We start from the raw sequence: 12,500 nt of genomic DNA on the forward strand, positions 1-12,500 counted from the left end.
TTTCATCATATTTAATTTTTTTTTTTTCATTGGAATTTTTATTTCAACATTTCACTCTTCAGTGGTCATTGAGTCCTTGTGGATTTCCTGTGACTATTATTGCCAGTGACTTAAAATACCCCAAAGAAGTGTAGTATTAATCCTAAGAAATTTTGACTCTCTCTCTCTCTCTCTCTCTCTCTCTCTCTCTCTCTCTCTCTCTCTCTCTCTCTCAATATCCCCGAGAAGTGTGTATTATTCCTAAGAAATTTTGACTCACTCTCTCTCTCTCTCTCTCTCTCTCTCTCTCTCTCTCTCTCTCAATACCCCTGAGAAGTGTGTATAATTCCTAAGAAATTTTGACTCTCTCTCTCTCTGTCTGTCTGTCTGCCTGTCTCTCTCTCTCTCTCTCTCTCTCTCTCTCTCTCTCTCTCTCTCTCTCTCTCTCTCAAACCACGCTCGTAAATGGCTCGTCAGCCATAGGGGCGTAAATGTAGGTCAATAGGGGCGTAACCTCGCCATTAAGGACATTGCCTCTTTTTCAATGCTTTTTCTCGGTCCCGAGTCACGCTTGGCTTTTAAGTGAGAGAAACACCTCAACATTTACATTTTAAGAGTTGAATTTTTTCTCTTCCGTATCTATAAGGTTACCAAAGATGACTGACTAATCAATCTATCGACTGAAAGAAACCATTTAAATTTCTAATTGTTGAAATAGAAATTTCAATTAAAGAATTGGTTTGATTTTTCATGTTCGAGTTTGATAGAAAATTCATAACTCAATTTTTTCTTCTTTTTTTTTTTAAGGAGAGTTGAAGATAAGGTTCGTAGGAAAATGAAAAATTTATTCATTTATTTTATATATGTCAAGTGTCAAGTTAACGCAATACGCAGCAGAGATTATATATAGACTGAACGTTATTGAAGCGTCCCTTTCCAAAATGATAATTCAAAGGATAACTAGAAGGGAACTCGATAGAGTGCAGACCTCCTCCGCAGCAGCGTATTTCTTGACCTTTTGCTTGACCTTGACCTTGACCTTTGACCTTAACACGTATTAATTGGAATGAATTTTCATACACTCAAATATGAACCCAGTGTAAAGTCTCTGTGACAGCGATGCCCAAACTGATGGCTGATTACGTGTATTGGACATTTTCTTGACCTTGACCTTCCAAAATTTAATCATCTCCAGTTTTTTACATCACAGTTAATCCCTGCAAGTTTCATTACTCTACGATTAAAATTGTGGCCAGGAAGCTGTTCACAAACAAACACACACACAAGCAAACACACAATCAGGGGCGAAACCATAACATTCTTCCAACTTCTTTGGCGGAGGTAATTAGGAATTATTTAGGAGTAACAACTGTTCCTGAGAGATAAAAGACAAATTAAGGATTCGTAATCTGTTAGAAAAAACTACTTTCGTTCACACTCTTATTGTCTGTAGGCCCAATATGTTCAAATATAAGTTAATCTTATGTAGTGAGAAGAATTAGGCTTTCAAAATAGGGGATTTGATCGCTAATCCCTTATAAGTATGTATTTTGGGTGAGGTTTTAGATAGCATAGGCAAACATCTGTTTGTTACCCTCATTATTATTATTATTAATATTATTATTATTATTATTATTATTATTATTATTATTATTTTTATTCTTATTATTATTATTATTATTATTATTATTATTATTATTATTATTATTATTATTACTTGCAAGGCTACAACCCTAGATGGAGAAGCAGAATGCTGTAAGCCCGGGGTCTCCAACAGGGAAAATAGCCCAGTGAGGAAAGGAATTAGGAAACTGCAAGAAAAGTAATTAAAAAATTAAATATTTTAAGAACAGTAACAACATGGAAATAAATATTTCATATGTAAACTATAGAAACTTAAAAAATAGAGGAATAGAAATAAGATAGAATAGTGTGCCCGAGTGTACCCTCAAGCAAGAGATACTCTTTAGATTTTTCAGAAAAAAAAAGAATCAACGCCCGTGAAATTTAATTTAAGGAAAAGTGACCGAATTAATGGGTCTTTTACAACCGTGAGAATAATGTTAAAGTGCCCTCAATTTGGAATGTTTACAAGTAAGTCTGTTTTGAATAGTAATGTTAAAGTATTTATACATAATGAAGAGTATTTCTCTTCATTAACGCCTTCATGTCAATTAGATTTTTTTTTTCATTATCAAAACTTCGTAGAAAAAGACACTACGCATAACATCAGTTTCTAACTTACATAATTTTGAACAACATTATAACATCGGTGAAGTTATAATTCTTTTAGCCTTCAGTGATTCCTTAAAAGATTACAGTGCTTCTAGATCAGAAAAAAAAGTATTGGTAGTTTTTTTTTTTTTATTATATAATGATTCTATTTTGTGACATTTTTTAAACGTGTAAATATTCACCAAAACCTTTTGAAACTAGAAATCTTAAATATTTTTTTTTGTAAGGATTTGATTAAATTTACTTTAATCTATATCTCTTGGGGTTCAGAAGAGGAAAAAATTCTAAGGACAGAAATAAAATGAAATTAATTCAACTGAAAAATGGTTGAATAAAGCTGCATGAAAAATAACCGAACACAGGTGAGCAAAACAAAAGGTGAAGTGAACGAAAGATAAAAAACATTGTATCATTTTTATTACGTGACAATTGCATTACTCGCCCCCCCCCCAAAAAAAAAATCGCAAAAATCAAAACTTAATAAAAGTGAAATCAGTCTGGATTACCAAGTGAGTTAACACGACCTTTGATGTGTGTTAGGCAATTGAAGATATCATGCAAAGATAATCTTACGAGTTTCTTGAAGTTCAACTGCGTGACACATTTTGATGGAAATCGGACAACATTTTTTTTTTTTTTCAAAGAGTGCATGGCACCTCCTGCGTGACACGGGCTCTTTGCAGATTTGCAACCCGTAGTAATCTGATGCCTTTCGACGGTAACGATTATGATTGCATACAGTGGAATGGAAAGGAGAGAGAGAGAGAGAGAGAGAGAGAGAGAGAGAGAGAGAGAGAGAGAGAGATTATTGAATTTGAGGGTGTGGTGACCTACTGGAAACGTCCCTGCATGGTGATTACCAGACTAGGTTCGAGTCTCGGTCAAACTCATTAGTTTCTCTAGTGTCTGCAACTTAACCATCCTTGTGATCTGAGGATAGGGATTTTGGGAGAGCCTATAGGCCTACCTGCTGAGTTATCTGGAGCTATTGCCTGGCCCTCCTTGGTCCTAACTTGGGTGGAGAGGGGGCTTGGGTGCTGATCATATCGATATATGGTCAGTTTTCAGGGCACTGTCCTGCTAGATAGGGCAATGTCACTGTCCCCTTGCCTCTGCCATTTATGAGTGCCCTTTGAAACCTTTAATCGATGGATTTGGGGTATGTAGCATGGCGTTGGGGCCTGTGAGGCCATTTAGCGGTTAATTGTATCTATGGGATTAGAGGTTATTAGAGCTATTAGAGATTGGAGAGCATAATGGGATAAATGAATAAAGAGCTGAGGTAAAGTTGAAGGATATAAAGAAAATTTAATTATGGGCCGAAGGGTCGCTGCAAGACCCCTTAATTACCGCTTACAGTGTACCGCAAGAGGTGCACTAACGGCACTAACCCCTTAGAGAGAGAGAGAGAGAGAGAGAGAGAGAGAGAGAGAGAGAGAGAGAGAGAGAGAGAGATAAATAAAAGTAATGCGAGAATAATAATGTGAGAAAGTGTTTTCAAGAATTTAAATTGACCTCACGGGTGAACTACCATAGAAAATATCCGGTTATCAAACTTCGTGAGAGAGAGAGAGAGAGAGAGAGAGAGAGAGAGAGAGAGAGAGAGAGAGAGAGAGAGAGAGAGAGAGAGAGAGAGAGAGATAAATAAAAGTAAAGAGAGAATAATATTGTGAGAAAGCGTTTTTAGAAATTGAAATTGACCTCACGGGTGAACTACCATAGAAAATATCCGGTTATCAAACTTCGTGAGAGAGAGAGAGAGAGAGAGAGAGAGAGAGAGAGAGAGAGAGAGATAAATAAAAGTAAAGAGAGAATAATAATGTGAGAAAATATTTTTAAAAATTGAAATTGACCTCACGGGTGAACTACCATAGAAAATATCCGGTTATCAAACTTCGTGAGAGAGAGAGAGAGAGAGAGAGAGAGAGAGAGAGAGAGAGAGATAAATAAAAGTAAAGAGAGAATAATAATGTGAAAAAGTGTTTTTAAAAAAAGGAAATTGACCTCACGGGTGAACTACCACAAGAGAATATCCGGTTATCAAACTTCGTGAGAGAGAGAGAGAGAGAGAGAGAGAGAGAGAGAGAGAGAGAGAAGAGAGAGAGAGAGAGACAGAGAGAGAGAGAGAGAGAGACATAAATAAAAGTAAAGAGAGAATAATAATGTGAGAAAATGTTTTTAAAAATTGAAATTGACCTCACAGGTGAACTACCATAGAAAATATCCGGTTATCAAACTTCGTGAGAGAGAGAGAGAGAGAGAGAGAGAGAGAGAGAGAGAGAGAGAGAGAGAGAGAGACATAAATAAAAGTAAAGCGAGAATAATAATGTGAGAGAGTGTTTTTAAAAATTGAAATTGACCTCACGGGTGAACTACCATAAGAGAATATCCGGTTATCAAACTTCGTAATCTTCGTCCTTGAAAAATTTTTCCTTCAACCACGAAGGTCACGAACACAGCAGCCCATCGTTTGCTTTGTTTAATGGGGTTAAACAGACTTTCTATTTCTTATTGCACAACGCACGGAAGATTTACTTGTTTATTCGTAATTGTTTAGCAAATTTAGGGGAAGAGTTTGATCTAAGTTACTTTTTTTTTTTTTTTTTTTTTTTTTTTTTTTTTTAGTTTAATATTCTGTTTGGTGCGTTCTGTTACTGAGTTTTAATCGATCTGTTTTTCCTGTTCCTCCTTCTCTTTTCTTCACATATATATGTATATGTATGTATACATACATATATATATATATATATATATATATATATATATATATATATATATATATATATATATATATATATATTGTTGGATACTTATATTTTCATTTCTAATTAAATCAGAGATTCATTATGAAAAGTAATTGGAAATTATATTTCTGACTAACAACACTAAAATGGAAATTTAATCGAATGATGGGATAATCTTCATGGACGTCTTTCATTCTTCATTAGTACTACTACTACTATTACTACTACTAATAATAATAATAATAATAATAATAATAATAATAATAATAATAATACTAATACTAATAATAATAATAATAATATTATTGTTGTTATTATTATTATTATTATTATTATTATTATTATTATTATCGTTATTATTATTATTATTATTATTATTATTATTATTATTATTATTATTATTATTATGGTTTTGTCGTTGTTGTTGTTGTTGTTGTTGTTGTTATTGTTGTTGTTGCTGTTGTTGTCATTATCAAAATCAGACCTCTTCATGAACGGCATTGATTATTTAAAATAAAATTCCAAGTTGAAGCCTTGCATTGTTACCAATACTGCATCACTTAGCCTAATTACAATCCCATTTTGGTTTAAAGTTTTGGAACTATGTCAAATAGTCACATGACCAAGTTACAAGTGGCCCGAATCAATTGGGCATTACAAAAACCGTGGTGAACTAGTTTTGATATCAGATTGTAAGGAATGGCGAAGTGTTTTTAATTTTTTGCTTTTTAGAAAGTTCGTGGTTAAAGTTTGACCTAATTTGCATAATTGTGCCTGCTAAATATATAACTAGAGTTTTAGCTGTGACAGATAATGAAATAAAAAACTAGAGTGTCATTCAGTAGAACGCACACCTCCGCCGCGGCAGCTTATTTCTACACCTTTTATTGACCTTGACCTTGACCTTTGACCTTAACATGTATTAATTCGCGTGGATTTTCATACGCTCAAATATGAACCATTGTCCTTGACCTTCCAAAATTTAATCATTTCCAGCTTTTTATATAACAGTTAATCCTGCAAGTTTCATTACTCTACGATTGAAATTGTGGCCAAGATGCTGTTCACAAACAAACACACAAACAAACAAACACACAAACAAACAAACACACAAACAGGGGGTAAAACATAACCTCTTTCCAACTTCGTTGACGGAGGAAGATATAAAAGAGGAACAGTAAGGAATCAGTCATGCAACAGCCAACAAATTTAAAAGCTCAAATTATCAAAATTGTCAATAAAAATTATCAAAATTATTAATAAATGAATTAATAAAACATTTTCCTGAACTACATACATACACAATAAGACTCCATATATGACCTTTGAAAAATTCTCCCACTTACAGGCTACCTTGGGCAAGAGCCTGTGGCCTGCACCTTCAGTGCAGGTCGAACTTTAGAAGAATAAACCCCAAGAACTATCGTGACCCAAAAGTTCACCGAAGTAGTAAATTTGACTCACGCGTCTTGCCGAGAAGAACATACATCATGCATGCATGATTTCCCTTATTACCACTTACGAAGGAAATAGCGACTTCCTGCTTCCTATCGTGTTTTATTCATCAGAGAGAGAGAGAGAGAGAGAGAGAGAGAGAGAGAGAGAGAGAGAGAGAGAGAGAGAGATGCATACTAAAACACAAAGGGTTATTGCACTGTAATGTTCAGTGGCCGCTTTCTTCTTGTTAAGGGTAGAAGAGACTCTAGCTATGGTCAGCAGCTCTTCTAGGAGAAGGACATCCAAAATCAAACCATTGTTCTCTAGTCTTGGGTAGTGCCATAGCCTCTCTACCATGGTCTTCCACTGTCTTGGGTTAGAGTTCTCGTGCTTGAGGGTACACTCGGGCATGCTGTTATGTCTTGTTTCTCTTCCTCTTGTTTTGTTAAAGTTTTTATAGATTATATAGGAGATATTTATTTTAATCTTCCTCTTCTTAAAAGTTTTATTTTTCCTAGTTTCCTTTCCTCGCTGGGCTATTTTCCCTGTTGGAGCCCCTGGGCTTATAACATCCTGCCTCTCCAGCTAGGGTTGTAGCTTAACAAGTGATAATAATGATAATAATAAGATGATTTCGAGTAAGACAACAATTGGACAAGATGACTAATGTTTTCCCTTCTGTGAAATCTTGTATTGTTACCTCCGCCAACGAAGTTGGAAGTAAGTTTTGTTTTCACCCTGTTTGTTTGTTTGTCTGTGTGTGTGTTTGTATGTGGACAGCATCCTGGCCACAATTTTAATCTTAGTGTAATGAAACTTTGAGAGATTAACTTTTATGTAAAAATCTGGAAATGATTAAATTTTGGTTGGCCAAGGTCACGGTCAAGAAAAATGTCCAATTGACGTAATTAGCCATACGTTTGGACATTGTTGTCACAGACTTCAGACTTGGTTCATATTTGAGTGTACGAAAATCCACGCCAATTAATAAATGTTGAGGTCAAAGGTCAAGGTCAAGGTCGAGAAAAAAGGTCGGGAAATAAGCATCCACGGTGGAGGTCTGCACTCTACTGAGTGCTCCTTTAGTTTTTAATGTAATTAGTTTCACCAACTTCGTTGCGAAGGTTATGTTTTGATAGGCGTGTATTTTATTGTATGTCTATCTGTGTGTTTGTGAGTTGCATAACTTAAAAACTCTTTGACCGAATCTCATGAAATTTGGTGGGATGGTTGGGTCAAAGTCAAGGTAACGAAAAGGTCAAAAATGTCTTTTTATTATATTTCTATTGTGAAATAAAAATTGAGTAGAATCAATAATTTTGCACAATTGATCCCTAAAAATTTTGCAATTCCTAGTCATCATTTAGATATTCGTCTATACATTATGTAATGTGAATGGGTTGTATACGCATTTAAGGTTTTATGTATATAAATACATATATATATATATATGTGTATATATATATATATATATATATATATATATATATATATATATATATATACATAAAACCTTAAATGCGTATACAACCCATTCACACTACATAATGTATAGACGAATATCTAAATATATATGTAAAACTATATATATATATATATATATATATATATATATATATATATATATATATATATATAAATATATATATATATGCAGTATATATAACACACACGCACACACACACACTCACATATATATATATATATATATATATATATATATATATATATATATATATATATATATATATATATATATATAAAGACAATTCCGAACCTAGCTCTATACTCCTACATTTCCTTCCTGGGTGACTCATCAGATACGTTTAATGGAAGCTCAAGACCACTTTATAAAGCAGGTTTTTTTTTTTTTTTTTGTGACATTAGCAAACACTCAGTCTTGATAATCGTCACAGGGAATAAATATTACCGTGTTTTTATCGCTAATATTTACTGTGTGGATTAACGTTTAATAGACGAAGAAATAAACTATATGAATATGAAGTATAATTAAAAAAATTTAGATACTCACAGATAAGAAAAATCAATAATTATATAGATATATGAAAAATCTTAAAAAAAAAAAATACAGGAAATGATTATTGATATCTTTCTGTCTGTCAGTCTGTCTTTAGATAAAGAATTCCTTTGTCTGTTTAAATTCTTCCATATTGCTGAAAGCGCAAAACTTTTTATTATATTAGAAACTATTTTATCATTTAAAAGGGCAAGGGACAATAACAATGCTCTAGGCACAGACCATATATATATATATATATATATATATATATATATATATATATATATATATATATATATATATATATATATATGTATATATGTATGTATGTATATATGTATATATATTTACATATATATATGTATATATATATATGTATACCTGTATATATATAAATATATATATATATATATGTATATATGTATATATATATATATATATATATATATATATATATATATATATATATATATATATATATATGCATGTATGATCACCACCGAAGACCTCTATCCCTCCAAGTTATGACCAAGGAGGGCCAGACAATGGCTGCTGATGGCTCAACAGATAGTTCTATAGGTTCCCCCAGACCTCCAACCCTTAGCTTACAAGGATGATGAAGTTGTAGACACTACATAGAACTACCGAGTTTGAGCGGGGCTCGAACAACCCCAGTCCGGCAGATCGCCAGGCAGAGGCGTTTCCAATACATTATGATGTAAATGAAGGGTTCCCATGGGGGAGGGGGGGGGGCGAATGACCCCTTTAAGGGAATTTAAGGGTTTCAGTAGAAGGAAAATTGGAACCACTGATTGACAAGGTCAAATTGCTATAAGATTGATGTTTCTATAAATTACTATAAAATTGTACATAATCTACATGATATGAAATTTATTAAACAAAGTTAATGTCCTGTATATTACCATATGATTAATTCAGTAATAAATTAGAAATCCTATCATGAAAAATAACGATGAATGTTTTGCAAAATTATAAATTCATAATAGAGAATATATAGAAAATTCATTATTATATGCGGATTATTTGGAGGACACTTTTCGAAACAAACAATCTCCCCTATGTAATAAAGAGCAATTTTCTGGATATATATATATATATATATATATATATATATATATATATATATTATATATATACAGTATATGTATATATATATATATATATATAAAATATTTATATATATATATATATATTATACATTCATATATATTTATTTATATTCATATATATATATATATATATATATATTATACATTCATATATATTTATTTATATTCATATATATATATATATATATATAATGTATATATATATATATATATATATATATATATATATATATATATATATAAAATATGGGGACTGGGAGAGGGGATAATCATACCCTGGTGAGAAGGCGGGGTGGGGCATGCGTGTGTTTGCCTAAATACTTAAATTTTTTGCCATTAATTTGACGGGTTCCGTACACTATCTGTGGAATAAAGAGGAACATTCTATTAACTGAAATTGAAAGCAGTAGAAATGTGATAAGGAGACATGGAGAAAAAAAAAGAAGGTAAAAAAGTACATGCTATCATTATGTGAATTCAAATTGGCTTTCCTTTTTAAGAAGCTTGATTTGAAAGTGAATGTCCTTTACGTTTAATCCATAAGGAATTCAATATCATCTAATTGCTTATTATTGCTGTGTATTCTTTATAATATCATACCATGCCTTTCAAAGTATATTCATTTACATGATCAACTTGATAATCAAGAACTTAGGTGTCAGACGCCTTATTATTGCCCTTTAACTGATCTTTTAACAATCAGAAACAATTTAAGATTTTTTTTATCAACATCACTTAAACATGAATAGGATAGACATTGTTGAAATAATATAAAAATGATGGCTTGCATTTCATGCATACTAATCAAAAGCTGATGTCATAGGAATCAAAAATTGCCGGAAATAACTGACAGCAAAAGCACTCAAGCCCTGTTTCTTTTTTTAAATAAATAGTAAATGACAGCTCCGGAGGCCGACATTATTTCAGATTAACATAAGGCGAAGGCTTTTTTTGCGAGGTGACCCGAATTATCAGCAGCAGCAGTTGCGCTCCCACACCTGCATCGCGATGCCTTCAGCCTCCCGGATGCCCTAAGCCATTCGCGGTCCTTGGGAGACGTCCTTCCTTCTGAACATCCGAGGCCTCCCTTGTCTGCTCTCTGTCATGCGGCTTTCTTCGGCACTGTTGGCTTAGTCTCAACTGTGGCCTGGGTAAAAAAAAAAAAAAAAAAAACACTACTCGTAGAAGGGATTGGGTATATGGATTTAAATTAAATGTGATGTCAATGGTTCTATGGAATGTTGATGCATACGTTTCTTGGAATTTTTTTTTCAGGGTTTATGTTTATGTTTTGGGTCGTCACACAGTTTATATATATATATATATATATATATATATATATATATATATATATATATATATATATATATATATATATATGTATATATATATATATTGCTATAATTTGAATGTCTATTTCTTAACGTTTTGTTTTTTAGTATTTTTGAGTTTATGTATGGAAGATATTTTTTGATATTGTTACTGTTCTTAAAATAGTTTATTTCAATTGTTCATTATTCCTCATATAGTTTATTTATTTCGTTATTTCATTTCCTCACTGGGCTATTTTTCCCTGTTAGAGCCCTTTGGCTTATAGCATCCTACTTTTTCAACTAGGTTCGTAGCTTATATTCTTAAATCCACTTCAGAACCCTAGTAGGATTTTCTCATCGCAATAATGCAGATCTATTATAACTCCAATATTTAGAAATAAAGCTTATTATTCGGTAATAACGATGAATTATGCAACGTAAACCAAACCTACAGTGGAGAAAGAAATGATACACGCTACTCCTCCATCGCACCATCCCTAAGTACAACAAAGGGACCCTTAATCAAACAGCTAAGAAAGAGTTAAACACGATCACTTGCGTATTTGCAGTGTCAACAAAGTTTGAATATACGGCAAATTCCATTTCTAACAACGCATAAAAAAAGTGCTACAAATCAACGTGAGAAAAAAACCGCTCTGTTTTCGGAGCGTGGTCCTTTGCTTGTTTTTAACTGAGGTCAGAAGGAAATTGAAACATTAGAAGAGACGAAAAAAAGAGTAAATAGTTCACGGCCATTAGATGCATATTGTCTTGTTCTCTTGCAAGCAATGTTATTAAAGTTTCAAACACGATTTTGTTTGCCTTGACATGACTACAAGGAGTTCCTGTATTGGCGTTCAGCTCTGGTTGGAAAGAAGAGAATGAAAAAAAAAAGAAGAAAAAAAAAAAACCAAAGTACAATGGTAGCATAAGATAAACCAAAATATATTTATGTTAATATTTCATATTTAACGATCACTTCTAGATTTTCTTTACATGCAAGTAATCTTAAGTTTATGTTTTGAGTGTGAAGTAAATTAGATAAGGTGCTTTGACTTCTGAATTGACAATTTAAAAGAAATATGTATTGTGTAGCTTCAGTCGTGCAATGAACCAACGAAAAAATCTGATTACTATCCTAGTATTTCATCTAGTATTACATCCAGAATTATTAATCGTTTAAAACGGGTAGAATATATTATCATTTGGATCATATACCAATGTAAAATTAGTTTATATACTAATTATTTTTTGTCATCTTGCTAAAAACCTCACATTAAACATCTTAAATAATTCCTCAACTTTCAGAGTCTAAAGGTTTGCAGTTCCATTTTCATCAAAAGACAGTGAAGTAAACGTTAGATTCGTGTAAGGTTTGTAAAGACGGATTATTGCCAAAAAAAAAAAAATAAAAATAAAAAGAAATCCACAATTCAAGTCTAATCCATGTAGGCTAATTATAGATATTTTGTTGTTGTAAGTATGAAGACAATTCAGTGATAATGTCTGCGATCAAGTTATATACATATTCACAAAAATTATATCCAAAATGAACGACCAGCAGACATTATAATATAATGATTTTAATAGTCAGGATACAAATTGTGGATCTACACTCAATTCTGTATTTCATTGATCTAAT

General features: G+C 32.4%; 1 protein-coding gene across 1 annotated transcript in view; it reads left to right on the plus strand.

Moving 5' to 3' along the window:
• The first annotated feature begins 7,054 nt into the window (after nucleotides 1-7,054).
• The window catches only part of LOC137639396 (uncharacterized), an 82,249-nt gene continuing 76,803 nt past the window's right edge, over nucleotides 7,055-12,500 (plus strand). Inside the window, exon 1 of the mRNA XM_068371670.1 lies at nucleotides 7,055-7,115. Within this exon, the coding sequence (XP_068227771.1) occupies nucleotides 7,055-7,115 (61 nt within the window). The remainder of the gene's footprint in view (nucleotides 7,116-12,500) is intronic.

This window comes from Palaemon carinicauda, chromosome 4, assembly GCF_036898095.1.
Source record: "Palaemon carinicauda isolate YSFRI2023 chromosome 4, ASM3689809v2, whole genome shotgun sequence".
Classification (NCBI taxonomy): Eukaryota; Metazoa; Arthropoda; class Malacostraca; order Decapoda; family Palaemonidae; genus Palaemon; species Palaemon carinicauda.